This window comes from Montipora foliosa, chromosome 7 (genome assembly GCF_036669935.1).
Source record: "Montipora foliosa isolate CH-2021 chromosome 7, ASM3666993v2, whole genome shotgun sequence".
NCBI classification, from domain to species: domain Eukaryota; kingdom Metazoa; phylum Cnidaria; class Anthozoa; order Scleractinia; family Acroporidae; genus Montipora; species Montipora foliosa.
Window position 1 is genome coordinate 22,700,143 of NC_090875.1, and position 26,303 is coordinate 22,726,445.

Genomic DNA, 26,303 nt, shown 5'->3' on the forward strand with positions numbered 1-26,303 from the left:
TTTCCCAGAATTGGCAATTGGAACCTTACGGCGCCTGCTCACTCCTCGTGCTAACATGAATGTGAGACGCTTTTGGTTGTTCTTCATGAAAGCCAACGAGAAGACACTTTGTTTTGGGGTTCCCCAGAGCTCTTCTCTTCCTCAGTCAAGAGAACAGCTCTGGGGTCGAGATTGGGTAAGGCCACGAAAAACGTAACGCCTGAATACCGGTGTCTGCACGAATTACGTGCCTCTGGTTCCTGCTCCCAAAGGACCAAATTTCGGTTCGCAAATTGATAACATTTTTCACAGAATCGAGGCAAGTCAAAACTCTTTATTTGTTTTCAGTGACTGTTACGCATGTGCAAATGTCTATTTGACAACAAAGTTATAAAATAGTTTTCTATAATTACAATTTACAAAATGAAGTATTATGTTCTGTAGAGACAGCCTGCAGCCAATGGTCCATCCTTTGCCACCATAATCCACCCAAACCCCGGCAACAAATGTCCATTTCTAACGTGAAATATCGCTGACGTTACATAACCTATTTATGGGCTAATCACATTGCCCGCATAGTCAATGCCCTCGCTCGAACCAAGGGCTCCGGAGGAAATTTTCCGCATTCATATGGCGCGAAAATTGGGGTAAGAGCTTTAAAAAGTGACCAGTTGTAAGTGAGGCGAGAAGAAAATTTTGCATTTTACTCTTACGCTAAAATCCTGGAATGGCCAGAATGCGAAAAAAGGTATTTCGGAGCTCTTGCTTCGAAAGGAGAGGGGCTTACTGTGAAGGTTACTGTGTCCAAATCACACACGATTTCTTTAAAAATCGTTAATTTAATTGATTAAAATTGTATCATTACTAATCCTCATTCAGAATCGTTCATCAAGATTAAAATCACTAAAGAATTTCCCCCCTCATTTGCACCAACTTTTCATCATAAATCTCTTATTAATTTGTAATTAAGAAAAATCGTTGTGCAATGACGCTGATCTATTTCATTTATCAACCAAAAAGAAATGAGCACAAAATACGTTAAGAAATAACCAAAAAAATTTGGATAAAAGCCTTCTGATTTGTTCAAGGAGAATGTTAAATCGCATTTCTCAAAAATGAAACCCTGTAAAACACCCTAAATAACTTAAGTACTGTAAACAAAAACAAAGTAACAAACAAAACCGAGGTTAAAAAAGAGAAACAAGAGAAGTATTTGGCCTTTGTAATACGTTTGACTTAATCCATTGGGGACTTCAAGATCTACGACGTCGACGTCGACGGAAAACATCGCCACAACATGTAACTCTGCTGCACATTATTCCATCTTGTTCACGTCGAACAATGTGGGCGAAGTATCCTAAAAATGAAATTGGTGCCAGCGTTTTCAGAGTAAAAATACATAATGAAAGGTTTGCATTTGTACGCTCGTGTTGTTGTGCAGAGTACCACAAAAATATGTTGTGTTAAAATGCGTGCCTCACGTGCAGCACGATTAATTTTCCTCTTTTAACCAAAGATATTCTTGCTTCGTGGTGTTCTCGTTGACCACCGCGTCGTAAACTTTTAAGTCCCTATAGAGCGTATTCACATGAAAGCCATGTCGGAAGCCATGTCGGTGTTCCAAAACAAAGAAACGGCGGCCATGTTGGTGTTCCAAATAAATTCTCTGGGAATTTAACTCTATTTTTATGCAAATACAATTTAGTTTCTTTTGTTTCATTAAGTTAGCATCCATTCTAGTCACTGAGTGAATACGCTCTATAGAGATGATATTTCTTGTTTACGAACGTTGACGTCACATGTCTTTGCCAACCACGTAACAAAAGAAGTTATTGTTTCAACAGCCAATTAGGTTCTGGTTTGCATATTAATAACAATGGGTGACGTGACCAGAAACATCGCTGTTATTGTAAGCAATAGCCTGCGTAGCAATCGTTTCCGTGGGGCACAAGAGAAATATTGAGAAGCGGGCGTTTCAATGTTTTGACCGAGCAAAAAAATGGGGCGAGAGCAAAAATGATGAGAGTGGCTCTGTGAAAATTCAAAGATGCCGTGATATTGTAACCGATCACTTTACAATAGCTCTAATTTATCTAATGATTCTTTTTTGAGTCTGGTACTAAATGAAGCGAAATTTTCGTTTCTAACGATAATAAGGAGATAAGCTGTGAAGTGGGTACGCACGGCTTTGACCGGTGGTCAGGGTTAGGGCTGTTTACATCAGATGTGATCGGTTAGAGTTCGGCATGGGCCTCGTTTTAAAAGTGAGGCTCAACTCATGCTTAGGAATGGCATATTAACAAACTTGAAAAAAAAAAAGCGTAAACAACTCGGCAATAAAAAAGCACTTGCATAAGCCGGGTAAACTCCTGCAAGCTCCTCACAATGTATTTAGAATCCCTGAAATTGCAATTAACTCAACTGTAGTTGAGAGTGAAAAATTTCTTTCCGCAAAAACCGAAAGTAAAAATTGAAAAACACCAGAAATAAATAGGGCTGGCGGTTTTGTTAAAATTAGTTACTTACTAAAATATCCATCCTATCCGAAATGATTCTCCCAACTTTGAAAAATCTAAAAGCATTTTAAAATTGATAACTTAGAAATGATCATCTACAAACATTCTAGGTGTCCGATTATTTATAAAATTCATTTGATTAAGAAAAAACCTGAGAAAGTTCAACATTGTTAAGGTTTTCTTGTTTCATTGACTCTTATCACGACTGATACATGCCATGGTAAGAGGGGTTTTTCCAAGATTGGCGTGGCAGACTTCCTCCTTTAGGAATAGTTTGTCCTCCGTTTGGAATCCCATCTACAAATTATGAAACGGTACAAACAGTAAAATCATAAGAATCTCCTCAAAGGACTTTTGTGTTACAATACAAAACATACTTAATTGACCACTCCCCATAGGGGCTTTTCTGAGCTAATGCAACACAACCAAAGAAACGACAGAAACAGGAGCCCAAGAATAGGAACTTGCCTCTCCCATACAAGCCCTATGAGTCAACCTTTGGGGAGTATCTTTCTATTTTTGGAACGCCACGAGTTCTTTCGCTCTGCACGCACTGTTTTAAATGGCCAATCAGAATAAAGTGATTGTCTCGACAAAGACAAAAATAGCAAAAACAATGTATGCAAATTATGAAAATTGATGTAAATTTGATTATCCTGCTGAAGGGTTAGTGCTAAAAATAGAAAGATACGCGCAAAGGCTGCCTTCAGGATATGACGCATATGACAACCTCGTTCCCGGGGTGTCTGTTGGCAGAGAAAAGAGACCCTGGGAACGAGGTTGCGCAATGGAGGTTCCTACTCATGGGCTCCTGACAGAACACAACAACAACAACTACTGTTAAGACTCCCAACTGGCCGGAGGCAAAGCAGTTGGTTATTTACAAGTGCAGCCAGGAAATTGAACAAGGGACTACCACGAACAAATTTAACGAGTGGTAAGAACGAGTCTTGAACCCGAGAACTCCGGATCTCAAGGTAAACGTCCTAACCACTGGGCCGAACTACTTCTGCAACCTCCTGTTACAGCTAGAATGCTTAATTACTTTCAACCATTTAACGGAAAATCGCGCAAAAAGGATCGGGTTATACAGGAATATTTTTAAAAATCAAGGCAGCATACGCAGCTTCTTGTACATGTGGCCAACAAGGGTGCGTTTCTAAGTTTCTTTCTTTAAAAGCCACTTACCAAGGTAAGCGGGTTTGTTGTGTCTGTGAATCAATAGATGCACTCGGTTTCCTCTGCTTTTGATCAATGCTATTGCATCTGCGTGGGGAATATCCTCTGTGCTGCGGCCGTTTATCTCCAGAATCTCGTCTCCTACCTACAGGAACGAGTAAAAGAAGTGAAACCGAAGATGCTTGCTTGAGTGCTTGATTCCAAAATTTTCATTTTACTGTAACTTTTCGAACGATTTCGGCCAAATTTCGAAAACAGAATGGAAGGTACTAAGCGTGGAAGGCCACGTTGGAATGCAGTTACTTCCTTAAAAAGAATTATGATCTACCATAATGTGACGTCACTGCACCAGAGGATTCCTTTTGTGGAAGAATCACATTCCTGTCCAACACAACTCAGTGCATAATTTTGCGTGAACGTCACAATGTGTCCCAATGTGTCTCCTCAAGCCTAAGGGCCCGTTTAAAGGGTTTTAACATTTGATTCAACATGCATTCAACATTTTGTTGAACCAAATGTTCGGTGCGTTTGAACAGGTTGTCCAACATTGCTGAAAGCGTGCTGAATCAATTTTAAATCGGTTTAAACTTTCATTCAACATCGATTCCAACTTTTCCTTTGTTCTCGAAAATGTCGAATGGTGTTGATGCCGTTTGAACACTCTGATCACTAATTGTAGAACACACGCATGGTCACATCAGGCCGTAAAAGTAAATATGTCGTAGTTTATCTGGACGAGAGAGACTGCTTCGCGAAAGTGTTGGTTCTTTTTGTTGGCAAATTGTTGGGACCGTTTGAACGTCCTCCGCACACTTTGTTTTTGCGTCCAACATTTGCCCAACATCCGTTCAACTTTTGTTGAACGAATGTTGGTCAAATTTTGAAACTTAAGAACTTCACGTATCACTTTTGCTTAGTGTTCTGGTTAAGGATATTAAAACAATCGATAGTTCATTTATCAGTGAATTAATTTTCAGTTCATCACTAATGACTATGAATAGCCGTATTGAAACACATTTTCTGGAGAGATGTTCAAAAAAATGTCCTTCTCTGTCCTTGAGTGGCCCCATTTCCATTAGTAGGGCTAACGCTCACATGGTTTACATGGGTAGAAAATAGCACTTCACATCACCCTCTCATAGTTAATTCTGTTAAAATGTTATCTTTACCTGGAGCCTGCCATCTCTTTGTGCAGAACCACCATCAGCCATGCGCAATACAAATATTGGTAGATCCAGCTCTCTGCCTCCTCTGATACTAAACCCGTACCCAGACTCCCTATCTCGCGTCAGTTCAACCTCCATGGTCTTGTTAACAAAGCCACGATCATCTGCTACACCTCTCGAATACTCTTGGGAAGGCAGGGGTGGCCTTGCCGGGATTTCAGGGTTCGATCGTCGGCGCATGTCATTTCGAGGCATACTGCTTTCTTGCCGTATCTTTTCCTGTTTAGCCATAAGTACTTTCTCCCTCGTGGGTTTCGGTGCTACCCGCGGGGGAACTTTCGGCAACAGCTTAGGACTGCTACTCAAATGCGCATTCCTTGGAAGAGTTTGTACAAAACGAGGTTCCTCTCTTGGGGCCTGGTGACCAGAAAAAACGATTGAAATCATAGTTTCTCATAGAAAACGCATACAAACTCTAACGTGTAACTAAACTTGTAAGAGTTAATTTACTTGGCATTAAAAAAAAAACTATGCCTTTGCCATTCTCAATTCACATTTAATAGGTCACTCAAATCCCGTTACGTTAGTAATGTCCCACGGCCGAACTATTAACAAACACGGGTACATCCCTGAGATAAGATCACAAACAGTTTTGTATTCAAGTTTTGAAAGAACTTTTGCGCCACTCAGCCGATTGTAGAGCCAACTCAAGAACAGACCCATACTATATCTTGGTCGGTTATGGTTACAACCCCCCAAAATTCGAGGGGATACTGTACTAAGCAAGAAAAAAAAAAACAATCATTTAAAGTAAAATTGAAGTTTCAACCTGTTCGTTGTACGAGTTTTCCCACGTTCGTTGCTCGGATTCTCTCCTTGGGAAAGAATCATTCCCTGCTCTGGAGATATCTGGAGCGCTCTACATAACAACAAAAAATCACTAGTTCAGAAAAGAGCAGAATTTTCATGAACGGAGCACAAAAAGAAATCAACACCCCCCAAAATTCGAGGGGATACTGTACTAAGCAAGTAAAAAAAAACAATCATTTAAAGTAAAATTGAAGTTTCAACCTGTTCGTTGTACGAGTTTTCCCACGTTCGTTGCTCGGATTCTCTCCTTGGGAAAGAATCATTCCCTGCTCTGGAGATATCTGGAGCGCTCTACATAACAACAAAAAATCACTAGTTCAGAAAAGAGCAGAATTTTCATGAAAGGAGGGCAAAAAGAAATCAACACCCCCCAAAATTCGAGGGGATACTGTACTAAACAAGTAAAAAAAAACAATCATTTAAAGTAAAATTGAAGTTTCAACCTGTTCGTTGTACGAGTTTTTCCACGTTCGTTGCTCGGATTCTCTCCTTGGGAAAGAATCATTCCCTGCTCTGGAGATATCTGGAGCGCTCTACATAACAACAAAAAATCACTAGTTCAGAAAAGAGCAGAATTTTCATGAACGGAGCGCAAAAAGAAATCAACACCCCCCAAAATTCGAGGGGATACTGTACTAAGCAAGAAAAAAAAACCAATCATTTAAAGTAAAATTGAAGTTTCAACCTGTTCGTTGTACGAGTTTTTCCACGTTCGTTGCTCGGTTTCTCTCCTTGGGAAAGAATCATTCCCTGCTCTGGAGATATCTGGAGCGCTCTACATAACAACAAAAAATCACTCGTTCAGAAAAGAGCAGAATTTTCATGAACGGAGCGCAAAAAGAAATCAACACCCCCCAAAATTCGAGGGGATACTGTACTAAACAAGTAAAAAAAAACAATCATTTAAAGTAAAATTGAAGTTTCAACCTGTTCGTTGTACGAGTTTTTCCACGTTCGTTGCTCGGATTCTCTCCTTGGGAAAGAATCATTCCCTGCTCTGGAGATATCTGGAGCGCTCTACATAACAACAAAAAATCACTAGTTCAGAAAAGAGCAGAATTTTCATGAACGGAGCGCAAAAAGAAATCAACACCCCCCAAAATTCGAGGGGATACTGTACTAAGCAAGAAAAAAAAACCAATCATTTAAAGTAAAATTGAAGTTTCAACCTGTTCGTTGTACGAGTTTTTCCACGTTCGTTGCTCGGTTTCTCTCCTTGGGAAAGAATCATTCCCTGCTCTGGAGATATCTGGAGCGCTCTACATAACAACAAAAAATCACTAGTTCAGAAAAGAGCAGGCAGTGTGGCAGGGGAGGCAGTGTGGCCCAGTGGTTAGGGCGCTTGCCTTGAGATCCGGAGATCCCGGGTTCAAGACCCGCTCTAACCACTCGTTGAATTTGATCCTGGTAGTCCCTGGTTCAACTTCCCAGCTGCACTTGTAAATAGCCAACTGGTTTGCCTCCGGCCAGTTGGGATTCTTAACAGTTGTTGTTGTTGTTGTTCTGTTCTGTTGTTTCGTTGTGTTTCATTGACCCTGAAAAGCCCATATGGGGAGCGGTCAATTAAGTAGGTATTGGTATTGTATTGTAATTTTCATGAACGGAGCGCAAAAAGAAATCAACACCCCCAAAATTCGAGGGGATACTGTACTACGCAAGAAAAAAAAAAACCAATCATTTAAAGTAAAATTGAAGTTTCAACCTGTTCGTTGTACGAGTTTTCCCACGTTCGTTGCTCGGATTCTCTCCTTGGGAAAGAATCATTCCCTGCTCTGGAGATATCTGGAGCGCTCTACATAACAACAAAAAATCACTAGTTCAGAAAAGAGCAGAATTTTCATGAAGGGAGCGCAAAAAGAAATCAACATGCCACTCACCATTCGAGAGAGCCTTTTTGTCTCAAAGTTGTCTGTGAACAGAATAAAAATAAATGCCAGGTTGAGAATCAGATTCAAGGAAGACTCGAAAGTCAAATTTGAGAAGTTATGTGATTACTTCTAGACAAACGTAAGAAGGCATACCAAATCGAGCGTTTTGGGTGCGAAAAAAAAAAAAGAAACTTTAATTTCACGACATAAATGGCAACCTCTCTTTTCTCTTTTGGAACAGCTGATACCTCCTTGAAATGTACATTGGATCGGGAACTACTGTCCCCAAATATTTTACCACGGTCCTTGGTTGCGTGAAAATGGTGAGGTGACTGAGCTGCCCAGGCTGTTATACTTACCCAAGGGTCGCTGTTGAGCGATGGTTAGCGTAACACTTCTTCCGGATTGTTTAATGGTGTCCACTATGTCACTGTGATGTACTCCAATTATACTTGCACCATTGACTGCAACCAAACGATCTCCCACATGAAGCTGGCGACAGCGATCAGCTGGACTGCCTTGAATGATACGGCCTAGTAACGTAGAAGATGGCGTTAGAAAAGCGTGATCACGACCGAGGTGAAAATAAAGGGACCATTCGCTTCGGTCATTTTAGTGCTGTATCAGCAAATTTGGTAATTTCACGTTGTTTTGCAGGGTACAAGCCGAAATGCGCTTCAATGCGTATCCGTCATTATTGCCAAAGCTAGTTTATAAATTTACATCTCTGATCGTGATTGGTTGGGCTCCTTTCGGGGTCTTGATAAACACACGCTTAGCTTTCCATTACATGGGACCGATCTAGAGACGATTTTACTTTGGGAAAAATCAATCAATCACCAACTTTTCTTTGCCTTGAAATTTTGTCAATATATCACTGTGAGCGATTCAAGTACAAGCCTTTAACTCGAAATTCATCAAATTCCCGACAAGAACACTGGTAGAGGTTCTTTCATAGGGATTCTCACCTATGGTCGATCCACTTTTTTGCAGTGACGAAAATATAACGAAGCCAAAAGACTCGTTTTCCTGTCGCTCCAACGTGATGTCGCGATAGGACGTTGGGCCCTGGGTCTCCTCATCCACGCCATCCACGTCACCCTCGCTTACACGTCTGTTCCTCTGGGAATGAGATCTTGCAACGGAATTCAAAGCATCCCCAGGAGTTGAATGAAAGCTCCGGACGGAGGACGATTCTTCCTGACCAGGGAGGGATGGCTTTCTACCATAATGCTCCAAGTTTCCCAGGGACTTAGATGATTGCTTCGCTCGGGTACTTCCAAGATTTGCCTCAGGGCCGAGGTCGGAAGATGCCGAGAAAGATCGACGCATTGTTGGAGTCATTCCTAAACAAGAGACATCAAGAAACTTTTACACGACAGAGAAAATGGTCACTTCCTAGTTCAAATCAGCCTGTATTTCAAAGCGAGTAAAGGTGCGAAAATACTGATCATTCAAAAGAAAAGTAAATTCGAAAAAATTCGTTAAAACTAATTTAAAACACTTGCTATCGTCAAACGACAAACCACGCATCTGTGGAAGACATCTAGGGTCGGAGGGTGTGTTCGGGAAGACAAGTATTCACTTCTGGCCTCAGTTGTTCGAAGGGTGGATAGCGCTATCCACTGGATAACTCAGTTGGTTTTGCTAGTGTTTATCCGCTGGATAGTGATTTATCCGGTCGATACCATTATCCACCTTTTGAACAGCCGAGGGCTGGTCTGTAAAAATAAAGAACCGCTTTCAGACTTCAGGGACGATTTTTTAAAACCTCGGGTTTAAAGCGACAAAATATCTTGTCATAAACCGGATTTGTGCTATTCCTTCCTTCATCAATTCTGTCTCGACCAAAACCTGTTGAAATATGGTGTACTTACTTCCTGTCTTGGCTGGGTCTCTATGAATACCAAGTGTGACCTCCCCAGACAGCGCTGCATTACCCATCAATGAGATCACACGGCGATGAGTGGAACCTATTACATTAATACCGTCAACTTGATGTATCTCATCACCGCGCTGGACTTGACCACTGAGATCGGCAGGTCCCCCACGGACGATTGTGCCGATGGAGACCTGAGCACGAAAAAAAAAAAAACGTTTATAAGTAAACAGCATTTGGTTGCAGGTCCTCCAGAGTTAATCCTATGGATTGAGTGAAATTGTCGGCTTTAAACAACTTGATCGTGTTTAACATAAAAAGTTGATGTGCTTTTGCAACCTGGCCTTTAAGGCTTTCTAGAAAATGTTAAGTCTATCGCCCCAAAGAATAAACAAAATCGTCTAACTCAATGCTGTAACCAATTCAAACCCTTCGGCAATGAAACGTTTTGTTCCAGGTATTTCCATGTCATTTAAATGTGAATGCTATTTTATACTGCAAATACAAAGAATCGTAACCCCGGGAGATTTGAATTGGGTACAACATTGAGTTAGCCGATTTGGTCTATTGCTTGACGCAAACCAAACAAACAAAATGTTTAGTCGTCCATAGCAGCTATAGTAACGCAAATGTTACGGAAGTAGTAGTGGAAATCATTTTCTCCTCAGCGAGAAGTGACATGATGGATTAATTTCTTTTTAGATACAGCTGCTATTCACTATAAATGTTAGCTGTTTACTGTAGAGTCATTTGTACCTGCGTATTCTCTTCCTGTCCGCCAATAATACGAAAACCAAAGCCCATCTCTCCTCTTTTGAGATGAACTGTAAAGTTTTTGGCATCAGGACTGGCTGGCGGAGGTGGAATTTCAGGAGATGCCAGGTTTTCAACTGATCTAAAACAAAGACAACAACGTGTAACGATTGTTAACATGTCCGCAAAACGGAAAGAATCTTAACAAATCTAAAGGCACTGTCACAGAGTGTAATTCTCTGAGGAACTGGTCTCGCAAGGACACTGCGAAACAAGTTGTAGGAGTCGTTGCAGAAAGTAGAACTGAGTTCTACTTTCCACGACGTTACAACGAATTTTTCGAACGTTGCATTGTGAAATATCTATCCTGCAAATAAGACGCTTTCAACCAACCTCTAGAGACACCAATAACAATAGAGAAATGTACGACTTCTAGTGGACGAAAAAAATAAGCTAATGAGGGATCTTTTGTTTTCGTTTACCAACATGGCGGAGATGACGTCACGTGAAAATCTCCTATTATGGCCCAACGCTGTGCGGAACCGGTTAACAAAAGCGTTCAATTGGCCTCATATGATAATCGCGAGAGTGACAACTGCATGGTAAAAAACATTTCCAGTGTAACAGCCTTAAACTGTTGTTGCCACAAAACACCACCCACAATGTAACCTGCGATCAGGCGTACTTTTCTTCAGGGTGCGAAAAAGTACGCCTGATACAATTTCTTAACAAGTCGTCTGCCGCCCACCTGTCAAGAATGACATTTTCTTGTGTCATGCTACAAATGTGAGCTAATCAGATTTCACCGGTAAACAAAACCATTACAATTTGGTGCATTAACTGCTTTATTTTTCACTAATTTGTTGTGTAGGGTTTTAATCGGACACTGTAATCGGACAGTTACATCAGCCAATCATATTAAGTGCACTCAGCTTAACAGGCACCAATCACAGAATTTATCACAATAACCATAGCAACAACCACTTACCCTACCAAACTGGGGATTTTCCAAAATGGACGAATTTGTAACATCATTTTGTAAGAAGTATGTCACTAAACCATTGTTCAGAGCTTCCGTAATCAATGTCGATTTTTCTCTGTCAAGCTCGGCTGCATACTAGCTGATTCCACGATTGTGGCAGCACTAAGTTCTATTCAGCTCTTTTTGGATTCACGACTTGTTGCTTCCGAATATATTCCAAAGGACTTACCACAAGTACAAACGTTTTCGAGTCGGTGGAAGAGGAACGATGCATTTTTTCTACAATGTTCGGGATCTACTTTAAATCATATAACTAGTGGTAATCAAATATATACGTAAAAGAAATGATTTCCCTACCTGACTTTCAACCCCGGTCTATTGCTAAACTGATCGGCAACGAAGGTTTTACAGACAGATATATCATAATGTCAAAGTCCGATTCCAGCTAAGTGGTCCCCTGTACAAACTGCGATTTGTTGATACGTTGCGTAACAGCACCAGTTTCCGTAGGCTCACAATTTTTACCCTTCAAATTTCGTGCTAAATGTTCTCACATTAACTGCAAATGTTTGAGCGTAAAAGCTAATTTGTAAAAGTATATTTAACATTATTCTCGGCTGGAAGCGGCACAAACATAAGCAAACATTTGCACTCGTCTGCTCGTTTATCGTCAACGTAAACAAACTCCTTGTAACTGATTCAAGTATTATCCCCGATGAATGAAGTAGACAATATTTAAATAATTTGCCGTTCCTTGGTTCAACCTCACCCTTATGGATCTTGCCTTCAGAGTACTTTTCCACCGATTTCAAACAATATTCGACCGGATAAAGAGCTACATGTACAATGCATGTATCTGTCGCGACTGTATAAACTAGTCAACAAATGCAATCAAAATATAGCTGTTCCCACGGTTAACATCCTGAAAGCCATGGCGATTCAAAGTCGTGTTCGTTAGCATATAAAATAAACAAAGACAATTCCCTCAGATTTAAATAAATGCTACCGTCGAAGCGTTTAAACTGACCAAAATCCAACGCTGAGAGCACAAAATGGCGAGGCCTACGGCGACTGTATCGTGAAGACGAGCTCATATGGCCTGCTCACATGTTCGCCACATGTCTTACCACATGTAACGAGAATGTGACGTAATTTAATTTACTTTAATTTAGTTAATACTTCTATTGCGCATAAATCCATACAGAAATGATCAATGAATATAAAAATATCCTAAAACGAGAGCGAAAACGAGGTCAGATGTCGTCATAAGTTCGCACCAGTTTCCCGGCCGACACATGCCCCTGCAAAAATCAAGCGGGGGTGGGGGGGCATTTTGGTGTCCTAACAGCAATCTCGAAAAATTCTGCATAGCCATACACAGGCACACCAACTCGAAAGACACAGGACGCAAAAACGAAATTAGGCTTGCGTTCTCCTTTTTGTCGTCCGCAAAAACTACTTCCAAATCCCGTGGGAAGTACAACTATGTCTTCTTCTAGCCAAACCATTGTTTAGATGCATTCTCTCTGCTCTTCCTTTAAAGACTTTTCAAAAAAAAAAAACAAACAAACAAAAACAAGTCGAAGCAACAGCAGCTGTAAACAGAGCCTAAACATCATTCCTGTTCAAATCCTTCTCGGCGGCCATAATAACCGATTTTACTAGAAGTATGATTTGCACTGTATACCACTCGGAGTGATGCTCCAAGAGCCCTATTGTTTTTCGGCCAATTACAGTAAGTCCAGATTCTGGAACACGAGCAGACGACTCATTAAGAAATTGTATCACGCGCGTACCTTGTCTAAAGAAAAGTACACCTGATCGCAGGTTACCCACAATGACGCGATATATCAGCCTTTTCCACACTCTGTAGGGCGAAATAGGATAGCTAATTAGGGAAATCTACGGAGCCAATAAGAAAAATCAGACGAAAGTCCGCAGAGCCACTTGAAAATTATTTCTTTACGGGACAACTAGTCTGTTTACAATCAAGTATTAAGAACGCTTTAGAAGTTGAGGGCTATTCAAAGAAAATGAGACCTTTGTTTACGTTGGTTGCTCAGTGGAAAGTGTTATTTTTTTTCGCCACAAAAGTAGGTATGTCGGCTCTCCATTCAAAACACCTTTCGAAGAGAAATTCGGATAAATATGAGGTGAACAAATCAGTAATCATACGGTCTTTTAAGTTTGGTTCTTTAAGATGGCCTTGCCCAAATTTCCAAGAATTCCGACTCATGAAAGTATTAACAGCCCACACACAAGTACAAAACTTTTAAAAAAGTGATGTCAAACCTCCTTGCAGCCTTAGCAATAGCCTTCTTCAGAGATGGATACGAGTTGAACAACGCCTCTGACTTTTTATCCAGGGGGAGGGGAGGTTGACTTGATCTACGGCTTCCATACCCAGTCTCCTGGTTTCTGGTGCTCTCTCCAGCGGTTGCTAGGTTACCAGTACTGCCGTGTTCAAACTGAGAATGCCCAATATGGTTTGAACTGATCGAAGGGGTGGATTTGGGTCTTGCAGCCCTAGGGGCAACTGGCTCAAGATCCTACAGGAACGAAAAGGAAAAGTTCATTCGGTAACTTGGACAAATACCCTAAACAGCTGATGATAGAGTGGTTTTGAATAGAGTGTGAAAAGATATTAGCGAATTACTTTGGTTTTGCATTACTTCACTCTGTGATTGGTTCAAAGTTCTCGCGCTATTTTTCACCCAATCAGAAGTGAAACCAAAACCAATCGTGGCTTGCGCATGCACATTTTCCCATGCTTTGTGTCGGCTATGTGTAGCAACTCTGGTGTTGGTTTTACGACAATCGATTGAAACTCGCTCCAAACCTTACCTTCTTCTCAAATAAAGGACTGTTCCTGAGTGGCGTAGGAAGACCTGTCAATCAACAACACATGAAACTAGCACCGTTACAAAAACTTCCCTGTTGAGGTTCTGAAACTTAGCTTGGGACACAGATTCGAATATAGGAATCAAATTTCATAAATACTATACCAGCAAACCACTCACCTCCCCTCTGAATGACAAAAAAGGCTTCCCTTCCTTTGGGACATTCCTTCAGGATGTTAACAGCCTCATTATGTGTACAACTACGAATCATTCGCCCATTAATCTCCATCAATATGTCACCCTCAAGGAGCCCTTGACAGCGGGGCGCATCAAGGATCTGTTTAACCTTTTGACCATATGGACTGTCAGCAATTGTAAAGCCAAATCCCATGGGACCTTTAACCACTGGGATTGTAAGGACCTCTGGTGATGAACGAGAGAGGGTGTTCATAGTTGATGAGCGTGGAAAGGTTCCTGTATCATAGGATGCAGGAGCAAATGAAGAATCCCCTGCGTCTGAAAGAAAAATGATCATGATATGCAAATCGATCACATCTACATTAACCAAGTGAGAAAAAACAACACCAAAGATGACTGAGTTTGGGGAAACCAGATGTACTGGTAATTAGCTGGGAGTGGATATCAAGGAAAACTGAAAACTGGAGTACCGTGAAAAACCCTTGAGTCAGGTTCAGCTTTACTAAAACTCAGCCCAAATAGGACTAGGGTGAGGCACACGGGTGATGGCTACAGCTGAGTTCCAGATGTATTCCGAAGATCATCTATCCAGATATTGACCCTGTCCAACATGACTTCACTTCCGCAAAGAGACGACCGGGAACAGGTGTTTCCCTTTCCATTTCTGGATTCTTTCTTGTGCGCATGGTTTGAACAGGTCTACAACCCTTAACCATGCAATTGGCCATTTCCAAGCTGCTGTTTGTCTTGGTTTCGAAGTGAGTCTTGGTCCCCAGCTATTGAAGAGGAAATGAGTTTGATTTGCATAAGAATATGCAACTCATTTCTATTTGAATGGCTGTGCACCAGGACTCGCTTTGAAACGGAGGCATGCAGCAACTCGAAAATGGGCTATTGTGCATGGAGCTATCAAGAAATTGCACTGTTCTGGGCTTGAAATTGCAACAAACATAGTCACATTTGCGACTGAATTTTTTCCCTTTGCGACTAAAATATCTGGAGAAGTGGCAAACTTGCGACTTGTTTTCATCTTAGCTCTTTCGAAACAAAAGGGTTAGCAGTTGCCACTTTGCTGCTCTTTTTTCTAAAATAAATGAAGAAATGACAAAATTATTGTTTCTCGCCTTGGGTTTTTTTTCAATCTGCAGATAGCGTAATTGTAGCATAACTTAGCTGCGATGTTACATGCACAACTCCATTCCTTTGATATCATTTGCCATTTTTAGTGGTTTCTTTCAACACAAGTATTGTGGGCTCATATTTTGCTTTGCTACACCGCTGACAACAAAATGACAACGATTTTGTGACTAAATTTTCGTATCTTGTTGCAAAATTGCGACTGGATTTTTTCGTGTGAGGGGTTCGAATCCCATTCAAGCCTGGATTCTTCAGGTTTGTGCGCAGCTATTTGAGTTGCTTGGAAAAAATATTGCAAAAATGCTGGTGATACCTTGTGTGGGGCCCCACTTGTTCATCATGCCTTGTGCTTGTTGTGCAGGAGCGGGAGGAGGAGGAAACGAAGGATAAGTTGGACTGTTATCTTCAGAGGATCGTGGCACAGGTGACTCTGAGCCAACAGACTGCCTGCGCTGTACCACTGTGTATGAACCAATTGTCTCCACATTAGGATCATCTGGGTCAAAGGGCAAAGGATATCCTCGGATAACTTCCAGCTCAACGGAATCACCCATTGGCATGGCTTGGAACATGCTGACAACATCTTGATGACTCAGTGACATAACTGAAGCACCATTCACCCTCATCAGGGCATCCCCAGTCTGCAGCTTACCATCTTTAGCCGCAGCACCATCGGGTACAATACTCTTGACCTGCAAGAGTTCCCCCACTTGATCTCCTCCAACAATAGTGAATCCAAACCCACGATAGCCTTTGAGAAGCTCTGTCCTAATGACCTGACCTTGAAGCTGTTGGCCATCAATGGAGTAAGGATAGCTTCTTGGTTCATGGTTGGAGCCATTTACTGTGTATGCTGGTGGAAGTGACTGAGAAAATTCAACATCAGGCCACCTGTAGTCAAAGCAGAACATATCAATGAAAGTCATCCAAAGATATTTATATTCTCATGGTTGAACTGGAAACAAGCAGAAAGGAGAGGCTGATGCAGGGAAATCTTTTCAGATGCAAATTATTTTCCCTGCATGAGCCTTCATGACATGTTCATTCCAGTCCAGCAATGAGAATACGAATAAGGTCCATTATAGGGACAGTAGCGCATGTGGAAGTAAGGAAAGTAAAATATGCCATGAGAGAAGTTATTCAAGAGCTCGCAGAGACAGTGTCTGAAACATAATAGACAATGGAGTAGTTGGTCAATGGGTTACAACACTTCAAAAACCTTGGGGAAATAAGTAAAATGACAAGACAGCAGTTTAGCATGCTGAAATGATCAAGGAAACTAATGTTTGATATCTGGGGTGGGGGGAGGGGGCATCTTTTGAACCACACCAATCTCACAGTGGTGTGCTTCAGATTGAACAATGATCTGTCAAATTTTACACAGTCACACTGATAGAAATCTTTAGTTAACTATGAAGTACATAATCTGCTCAAGTTTACAAAACACCAGTAGCTCTTGAGGTATAACATTTTTGAAGTTTGGTTAACTTTTTAAGTAATGTTTAAAACAAAGAAGCAGGAGTGTTTTATCAGGTTTAAAAACACGAGGTGTAGCCAAGTATCCTTAGACTCAATAAAACATTTTTTGTATGGCTTCAAAAACATTCCACAAAAAGTATATCCCTCGGGAGTTCGAACAAAGGTTCAAATGGTGAGCTCTAGGAGAACATAAGCATTCAAGAAAAACATGCTATGTCACGTGCAGTGACTTGATATCTGATAAACACCGCATACTAATAACGAATTTTTATTGATATTAAGTCACTGCGCGTGACATAGCATGATTTTCTTGTATGCTAATGTTCTCCCATTATCAACCACTTTGATAGGTCAATGGGCTTATGAATATTATCCTTAACACAAACCTTGAATGAGCTTCAGCTTCCTGTGCTTTAGCCAAAGCAGCTGCCGACTGGAAAGATGGTGGACCTTCATGAGGTGGTGGTCCCGAGGAAAACGATGACATGCTGTTTGTGTGGTTGTGACGACGCAGTGCCTGCACTGGATTTTCAAACTGGGTTTTTCTATTCATGTGGCTGAGAAATGAAGTGGACAAACTTAATGTACATGTGCAAATGAGGAGCAAAAGCAAGAAAAATAAATCAAACCAGAAAGGTTATAATTATTATTCTCACAAGAGAACAAGTCAAAGTAACAATAATTCATGGTGCACAGGATTCAAAAAGAGCACTGAAATCTACTATGAGCAAAGTTTAAGCAGACTAAAATCAGCTGAGAATACCTTGAATGACTACAAAGTGCAAAGTCCAGGTGGTTGTTAAAATTCCATTACTTACCCCTCTCCATCCTAAAGGTGGATTTCCACTGTCACAAATTTTTATGCGCCTATGTGTATGTAAACTTGATTTGGCTTTATGTGCATAAATAAAACAAAGTATAAAATTTTACGCATGAACCAAAAAGTTGAATCACTCTCAACTTTTATGTTAAACACAAGCCGTTGATACAATCTCGTGTTCTATTTATGCATGTAAAGCAAGTCAAATTCATGGGCGTAACCGTCATAAAATTAATGCTACAGTGGAAATCCACCTTCAGAGGGACCCTTATAGATTCCACTCTGTCTAACAGAAGATGATTTTACTTGTCAACTGGGACCAGTTCAGAGGTGACAGTGTTAAGAAAGTTACAGATAAATAATAAATAAACAATTATCAAATAATATTGTAATCAGTATTTTCTAGAATTGGTCAAGGATTGTAATGCTTCTTATGCTCTTCTTGAAAGTAGTAGTGTGATCTATGTGCATCTTGACCCTTTGACCCCCGAGAGGGAGACTTTACTCTGTCTAATGCCAGATGACTTCACTCGTCAACGGGGAGAGTCCTAGGGTGTTTGAGGTGTAAATGGCTTAAGTTGAATATGCATGCTCAAGTGGGGAGATAATTTTTATTTATTACATATTATGTGTAGATATCAGTGTGATAAAGCTGTGACCAAAAATGATACCCGTGATGTGATATGATATCATACACCTTATTCCAAAATGGCCGCTGATTTATGCGGATACAAATTGGCCCTTGTCGCCTCATTCAAGATAAAATATTCTTTTGAATTTTAAGCTTAAGAACGAGGCATCAAGGGCTAATTTAAATAAAAACAAAAGAATATTTAAATGGCGGCCATTTTGGAATAAGGTGTATTTCACTGCAGTGAAATGATATATCACTTCACAGTTTGAATTGTCCAGTCAAAGAGACTGTAATAATTTGGTTGGACCAATCGGGTTACACATTATAATTATTTTAGCTGACGCCTGACGTCAAATTTGGTGGGAAGAATTGCTTTGCAGTTTTATCAACGAAATGGCCACTTCAAGATTTGTGAATGTCTCGAAGAGAACGAAAACAAGAACACGGCAAGAAAAACCTCTCAAGATGTAGCGTTGTTCAAAACCTTTCTCAGGGAAAGGAAACGATACGCTTAACTTATATAATTCTACTTACTCGATGTAGTATGTTCCATATTTAGGGTCTTCAACTCGTTCCCAGCCATATGGCAACTCTGCATGATCATGGAATTGGGAAAACCATTTGCAATAGTTTAGAATTTGTATACACATACACATTTATTCTTTTGCTTAAATAATCCCATTTACTTAGTTAAACGTTATTCGACTTATCTTACTGATCATCACAAGGCTTTACAGAGCTCTTAAGTCTCACGCATTTCGACGCAATCTCATGCCGACACAAACATTTCTCCCACATTGGCACTCTTTAGGTTGGTAACTCTGACTATCTTTTAAGCTTTCAGAAGGGCTCATGAATTCTAAATTCGTTCCTTCACTGGCACTGAACTTCGGCCAATGTTCAATCTGTTCAATGATGTGTGACCAATTTTCTTGTTTCTTCAGGACTTTCACCCTTAATATATGAATTATAGGCCGATGTGTTAGCTCAGGCTGACCGTAATAACGTACATGGGCTCTCTTAGCAAGCAGCATTCAAAAACCAAAATGGTGGACTTGATATATAGTGCATTTCCAGCGATTTGAGAAGTGCAAATTTAAAACAATTTCCAGGTGAGCATGCCCCCGGACCCCCCTTGAATTTTTGCCACCTCTGGAACAAAAAACACTGGACACTCGATCTCCAGCAAGCATCTCAGTCTTTGGAAACTTCAAGACTTGAGAGCTCTGGCTTTATCACTGTATTAATGAATGCAAAATGGGTAAACTTAAAGGGTATACAGTCAATCTTTTTCGAGTATTATTACAGTTTTTCAAGTCACGGTTTTAGTATGTGGCTTTTTGTTGCTTTTAAAATTGAATAATATTATATGGCTGTAATTATTATAGATTTTATTTATACACGTTCACATTTTGAATGAGTTTTATATACGTAACATGTTAAATTATATGATTGATTGATTGAAACTTAAACTTTGTAAAAATAGCAGCATTCAGTTGCAAGTTAACAACTTAAGCAGTTATAAAAATAAAAAACAATCGATTGTAATGATCTACATGTAACTGATCAACGTAATTGGTCATCAGATATTTCTCTTGGCTGTTTATACATTGTTACTGGTGATGGACTGATTTCCAGTAGTGTGGGGATTTGCACCAAGCTCTGAGAGTACTTCTTCATTGAACGCCTCATCTAGTGATGATTCATCTTCGAATTCTAGTTGAATTTCAGCATTCTTTTGATCATTTATAAGATCATATGAACGTATGACAGTGCCGTGCTTGTTTCTTAGCCAATCTAGTGCTTCTGTTACTGGTAAATAGCTGATAGAGATGATGTAGCGTGCAGCAAGAGTTGTCTAAACTGTGCAAATGGCATTAAGAGAAATGGCAAGTCATCGATGTAAAATTCTGAACAGGTCTGAAATTTGAAGCATACTTAAGGAACTCATTTCACTGCTGCATTGTTATGGCAAATTTTGAACCAATCACGCATGGTAAAAGTGAGACCGTAGTACCAAATTCTGTAAGGGCTGAATGGAGTTAAGCTAAGCATAAGACTCCAAGTACGCATTGCGGACCTATTTTTCAGTAATGTCAGAAGATTTTACTCCCCAACTGGGAGGGTTCTTAAGGTGTGAATGGATTAATTTCCTTGTAACCACTTGATTGTTATAGTCCTAGCTTGCAAAGTGAAACTCCTTCGTTTACAAATGTCTTGTGCCAAAGCTATTTCTATATTTGGTCCATGCATTAATCAAATTTATGGGGTACCTATGATCTGCCTTGATTAATATTGGATAGATACTGATTCACTGGATTGGATCAGTGTCCAAATTAGTCAACTTGATTTCACATCCTTGCAAAACTGGAACTGATTATCTGGTGTTGTTATCTTTGCTGGCTGTGAAATATTTCACATTAATTTCAACAATGAGTTCAAAATTCTATTTTTTATGATCTCACCATCATCGTCACAATCATCAGCTGAGGCTTTTTTAACTTGTGCAAGTCTCGGATCAACCCACTGAGTAGAACCAGTGCTATGACTAAAAGAGAAAACAGATTTTAAATGTTGACATTTAATTCTGGCTGAGTAGATGGACAATAAAATTATTTAATATTCTTATATACCTAGACTTTCACTCAATAAAATGAGCACTGTGATTGGTTGATTCTTGATCACATGCACCTGATCACATTCAAATGTATCCTGACCGGGATACAATTTCGCAGTTGTTGCCCATGCCCGATATTGCTCTACATTCTGGCTTCAAATCTCATCTGGAACTTGGATTTCTTCTTTGTTAATCTAACAGATGCAATTTCAACAATATGTATGTATATATATATCATTCTCACACTTGCTCTAACATTATTATTCATAATCAACACTTACTTAACAAAATACTTGATATTGTCTTCAGTATAGGCAATTTCCCAGTTTGGTGGCAGTGGGCCTAAATTATTATCCTCTGACCTTGGTTGATCATATCTATCATCCTCTCTTTCATTCTGATGCAAATTTCCCTTCTTTGCTGGTACAAATATCAAGTTATCCGAGGGCAATGGCTCCCTTGGTGGTTTTGGTGTGCCATAGTGGTTTCCTTCAAAAATTCCACACTCCAGTAGGGCCCCACTTTCCTCAAGTTTTCTGAACTCTTCATAACTGAGGAAGTTGTAATCTTCACCAGGAATTTCCCCATTCCTTGGCTTACGTGTTGTGCCTATAAGTAAAGGGACAACTCCTTCTTCAATTTTAAACACTTGATCTTAAAATGGCAATACCACACATCCTCTAATGACTGGGGTCCTAATCCAATATCTCTGCTATAATGTCCAAGTCACACAATCTGATTGTTGTAAAATGGAGACTGCAGTAAATAATGCATATCTGTGAAGACTTCAATAATAATAATAATAGTAATAATAATAATAATAATAATTGTCGCAGCTAATCGCCGTTGCAAAGTACAGCAACAACGCAGCTCAACGAAGTCGAACCTAAAGCATACAATGGCGCCTCTGGCAGCTGGTATATGGTCCATGTGTGACCTTGGAGCACAGCTTACGGCCAGCTGGAATCAGCTCTATGCTGGTTTTTGCTGAGGGGGGAAAACCGGAGATTGGGCAGACTAGGCTAGCGTAGGTTCGCGACTTGATCGCCCTAAAGCAAGATGAAAGGTTCCGCTAGAGAAAACAAAAAAATTTTATTTGCCTTTGTTTTAACTTCCTTGCATTGCAGAGACCAACTGAGAGAGCTCGTGATGTAAACCCCTAAATACTTGTCATAACCTCTTCGAGGCCAGTATCACTCAACTGGTCGCATTTCAGTTAGTACGTAGGGTCGCAGAGAGTACAAAACATTTAGTGGGTGTGAATCTCATCTGCCACTTAGCAGCCCACTGCTCCAGTTGGTGGAGATTACGCTGTAAGCAGTGGTGATCGTTGGGACAACATATTTCTCGGAATAAAACTGTATTGTCAGCGAACAACCTAACTTTAGAAGAAACATGTAAAGGAATCCAACATTGATAACCTTAGATTGACCTCTTTAGATTTTCTAAAGGCATCCTGGGTTATAAACTTCACAGAAACACAACTGATGAAGGAATTTTAAGCTTACATGGTATGGTTCTGTTGTATAAATTCTCTCGGATGGTTTGCTGCAAACTGCTATCCACTGAGTTCTTGTCAAATCTGGTTGAAAGATATTTCTGAAGGTCTCTGTTGATTTGCTCTCCTGGAACATAAAAATAATTTATTCATGACTTGTCAGAACCAAGAAAGGGTTGTTCCTGCAATAAGCGGCAAAAAAATAATTTTACACTGGCATTTCCACAATTAAGCTTTTTCAAATTTAGTCTAGTTCAGTACAAAGACTGTTCTTGGAAAATTCACAGGATTAAATGTAATTAAAATCTGTGTTGCATGCTTGCAATCAAGACCTCTCTGAAAGTCATTGTTGCATTTATAAACACAAATCAGCCTGAACTAAGTTTCTGATGAATAATATTATTTGTATTGCCTGTTGTTATTGTAAAATGACATTCTTAACAAATATCATGAATGATCTTCTCAGTGCACTGATACAATAACAATAAAAATTGTTAAGTCCTCATGCAGTTATAGTCTGAGCAAAACGTGTTTCTCTTAATTAGTTGATTATTATGTAGAAATAATGTGAAAAAGTTTAAACAAGGGTCCTGAGAGAATCAATTCTAGCAAATGAGCAGATAGTTTAGAATCTCAAATAGGAAAAACTGTTGAAAAACCAAACACTCTGATTATTACAAACTAACATACGGAGCTCTGTAATTTACATTGTTAACAGACTAATTAGTTACATCTCTTCACGTAAAGACGACTTCGATGAACTTGATACACTATGGTATGACACAGGACTTAGGAAAATATTATTGACTTTTTTCCAAGGGACATTCACAGGATCACCTTCCCAAATTGATATACACAATTATTTATTTATTTATTTTTGTTAATGTTCAGTGTCAATTTTGGAAAGCAGGAAGACGACACTTTACAAGTAATGTATAGAGTGTTTAAAACGAGATTTGCTCTTAATAAAATACAAAATGTATCAACTAGGATTGGTCGTAATTCAATTGTAATATATTGTAGACCGATATGCACTATTGATAGCACGCAGTTGACAGAAACTTGAAACAGACATTTCTAATACGTAAACTTCACAGCACTAATTTGGAGGCGGAAAGTGAATCTAACGATAGACTTCAGTGAACGAAGCATACCAGTCTTTCCGATAAAATCAATAATATCCGTAGCATTCCAGTCGCGTGAATCATATCAACCAAATATTCGAACTTGCATTCCAATTAATATAGTTTAAAGTGACTGCAACAAAAACCCGCTGTAATTACAGAGTTGTCGATCAAAGGAACCATATCTAAAATTGTTAAGTAATGAACGTTATGGTTTGATAGTTATTTTACAAAAGTCAGAAGACGAAAACTCTCTAATTCGATCCGTACCTGGTTTGATGATGCGTAGATTAACTGCATCTTTTGAGCTTTTTATTAACGGCAAAACATCAAATTGTGTGTAGCCTGCGACCGGTGTCCCGTTTATCTCTAAGACCACATCTCCTGGATAAATCTTTCCTCGCCTGTACATCAATCGCTCCTGTTTAACATCCCCTACACAAATAAACTCTCCATTTTCTGCGCCACCTACTATGTGCAGATTAAAGTTCCCAGTCGGTCCTCGTTGAATCGCGCATTCAAGGACACTATATGACCAATGCTTGCTCTTACGAGGTAAGGAGTTGCGTAAAGAAGAGACGCTAGACATCCCGGGATATCAGTTGGCTCGACTAACGGTAGAAAACATCCCAAACTCTCTTTTATGTCGTGTAGCTAACTTATTATAAACAGTGACTCACTGACGCTTAATGTGGCTAAACTACGCATGCCCAATATATTGGCATGCAAATACGATTGCAAATTACTGCTTTTTCCTTATTTCACTTGCAAATGTGACAACTCACATCTCATGAATTTCCTGTGGGTTTAATAAAAAGACTTGCTCAACTACTTTTCAATTTCGCAGACTACAAAAATGGTCGTAAAAAACCTCGACCGACGGAACCCATTGCAGTGGTTCATCGTTTGCTACTTTATTTAAAGTACCAATGTATTATTGCAAATCACTCAAGTTTATACGCAAATATGAATTGGGTTGGAGGAGCACGGTAAGCGTAGATAAAGCCGCTAATCGTATTCCGGTTTTCTCATTTGAAGAACATGAGTCCTTAACATGGATAAAGATTGATGGACTTAAAATATCAGTCACGGCACGTAAACGGTAAAGTTGCTGCGAAAAGTTTGTTTTGAATTAATTTGTCCGAAGATTTCATTGACTATTGTGCGAAAAACAACGGGTCTCTTGTAGTTTCCTTATTTAAGCTGTCGACTAACGTAAAAATGCTTAACATTGTTAACTTAATAATTAACCTCTTTAGGGGGCGGACAATACACTATTATTTTCATGACAATGACGAGATACCTATGTTAATGAGTCTTGACCATCTTCATGCATGACTTGAATGACTTACTGGCTGCAATTGACGTGCTCCTCTCTTGGATGCCATTCTTCTTTTATTTATTACAAAATGATTATTAACGATGTAAATTATCTGTAAAATCGCCCTACTCGTTTCGATAAAAAAGAGGGTATAATATTTCTTACATATGTTTTGCTTCTTCGCTTGCAGGAATCGGCTGAAGCTTAAGCATGAGAACAAACTGCAAAAGGTTAGAAGGAAACTACAATTTGTAGATCTTGGATTAATTTTCTTCTTTTTTTACAGCCATGTCTTAATTTAAGTATCAGTTACACCATTGTACTCAACAAAGCGGTCTAATGTTTAGAGTTGCATAATGTCCCAAACTCTTAACACAACAGGAATTTTTTGAAAGAAAGCGGCAACAAAAAACCAATGCAAAAACAGTCATCCCGAAAAGAATTGACAAAAGGAGGGAAAGAGGGAGAGGAAGCCAAGATCTTTTCTCCTTGGAAGTTATTATGTCAGCACACCAGAATACTCAAAGGAGAGGTAATGACATATTTTAATCTCAGAAATCCTAGAAGAGAGGAAGCAGTCTTCATTTATTTAGTTAAGCTACGGAGTCAACCAGAGCACATCAAGCGAGTCACAAGTGTTTACGCTTGTAATACTAGTCTTTTCAAAAAAAAACATTTTTGTTCAGATTGACTCTTTTGCACTTTTATCTGATTCTACTGTCTTGATTTTTTTTAAGTTTCTGCTTTTTATTGATTGTAAAGTTCCTTAGGCCCGGGTGGCACTTGAGACAAAATTGGGACAACTTTGTTTTGATAACCAGAAAAATGTCAGATTCCTGTCAACAGCTGACCACGCCAAGTGCGACCTACTTGTCTCTAGCGGACAAAAACTTGTCTACAGAGACAAGTCTTCAAAGAAGCCGTAGTCCTGCCACAAACCAGGACATTTTAAGAACAAAAACAAAAAAATGTTTTCCTTGGGATAAAATTGTCGATCAATTTCAAAAGACTGGTCAGCTCTTGGCAAAGCCCAAAATCGGGGAAAGCGAAGGCCACGACGTCTTCTTCGCCGTTGGTTTAGCATCAAAACTTGTGCCTGAAGTGCTCTTATTTGTACAATACAAGAAAGGAGGATGACTCTTTGCGCATCGTTAGCTTCACTCACGTTTAAAAGGTAGAAATAGAAAGCCAGAAAGATGGCGATTTCTCGTTGATTCATTGATTGCGATTGCCTTTGCTCGTCACTTTGAATAAAACAGCGGGAAAATTAAAATTATGCCAGAAATGGCGCGCCGGATAAAGTGACAAGACTTTTGTTTACCTTACCATATGTCACGGTTGATTGTCTCTGTAAATGCGACCCTAAACCGGAATGTAATATTATCTGGGACAAGTTTTAAAACAACTTTGTCTGAAAACTCGTTGGACATTTCATGTTTGTCT

The 26,303-nt window shown here is 39.7% G+C and overlaps 2 protein-coding genes across 9 annotated transcripts in view; one reads left to right on the forward strand and one right to left on the reverse strand.

Annotated features, from left to right (window-relative positions):
* Positions 1 to 293: 293 nt before the first annotated feature.
* LOC138011376 (membrane-associated guanylate kinase, WW and PDZ domain-containing protein 3-like) lies at positions 294 to 24,247 on the reverse strand. Of its 3 annotated transcripts, none has more exons than XM_068858345.1 (25): positions 23,810 to 24,247; positions 22,426 to 22,542; positions 21,199 to 21,526; positions 20,766 to 20,848; positions 18,835 to 18,892; positions 17,233 to 17,403; positions 15,681 to 16,258; positions 14,213 to 14,548; positions 14,037 to 14,080; positions 13,485 to 13,741; positions 10,214 to 10,352; positions 9,456 to 9,651; positions 8,547 to 8,924; positions 7,938 to 8,111; positions 7,588 to 7,619; positions 7,413 to 7,502; positions 6,880 to 6,969; positions 6,638 to 6,727; positions 6,396 to 6,485; positions 6,154 to 6,243; positions 5,912 to 6,001; positions 5,670 to 5,759; positions 4,844 to 5,257; positions 3,684 to 3,819; positions 294 to 2,792 (listed from the first exon to the last, which is right to left on the reverse strand). In XM_068858345.1, the coding sequence occupies exons 1-25, from the start codon at positions 24,126 to 24,128 to the stop codon at positions 2,695 to 2,697; spliced, it is 4,488 nt and encodes a 1,495-aa protein (XP_068714446.1). In that variant the 5' UTR covers positions 24,129 to 24,247; the 3' UTR covers positions 294 to 2,694. The 3 variants fall into 3 exon arrangements, with proteins under 3 accessions (XP_068714446.1, XP_068714447.1, XP_068714448.1); XM_068858346.1 differs by having other exon boundaries at positions 21,280 to 21,526; positions 23,810 to 24,242; XM_068858347.1 differs by lacking the exon at positions 6,880 to 6,969 and having other exon boundaries at positions 23,810 to 24,233.
* Positions 21,041 to 26,303, forward strand: part of LOC138011382 (uncharacterized) — a 6,500-nt gene continuing 1,237 nt past the window's right edge. For 3 of the 6 annotated variants that reach the window (XM_068858355.1, XM_068858356.1, XM_068858357.1), the window contains exons 1-3: positions 24,321 to 24,641; positions 25,051 to 25,090; positions 25,242 to 25,392. In XM_068858355.1, coding sequence (XP_068714456.1) covers positions 24,469 to 24,641; positions 25,051 to 25,090; positions 25,242 to 25,392 — 364 coding nt within the window. In that variant the 5' untranslated portion in view covers positions 24,321 to 24,468. Of the gene's footprint in view, positions 21,137 to 24,320; positions 24,642 to 24,865; positions 24,964 to 25,050; positions 25,091 to 25,241; positions 25,393 to 26,303 lie in introns of those variants that run through there. The other 3 variants (XM_068858359.1, XM_068858360.1, XM_068858358.1) reach the window with 3 other exon arrangements.

Excerpts from the sequence above, each read along its gene's own strand:
- LOC138011376 (XM_068858345.1), bottom strand. The coding sequence starts at position 24,128 with ATGTCTAGCGTCTCTTCTTTACGCAACTCCTTACCTCGTAAGAGCAAG. Across the intron at positions 8,925-9,455 it reads AGACCCAGCCAAGACAGGAA|GAATGACTCCAACAATGCGT; the intron begins GTAAGTACACCA and ends TCTCTTGTTTAG. Across the intron at positions 6,486-6,637 it reads AAAACTCGTACAACGAACAG|AGCGCTCCAGATATCTCCAG; the intron begins GTTGAAACTTCA and ends GTTGTTATGTAG.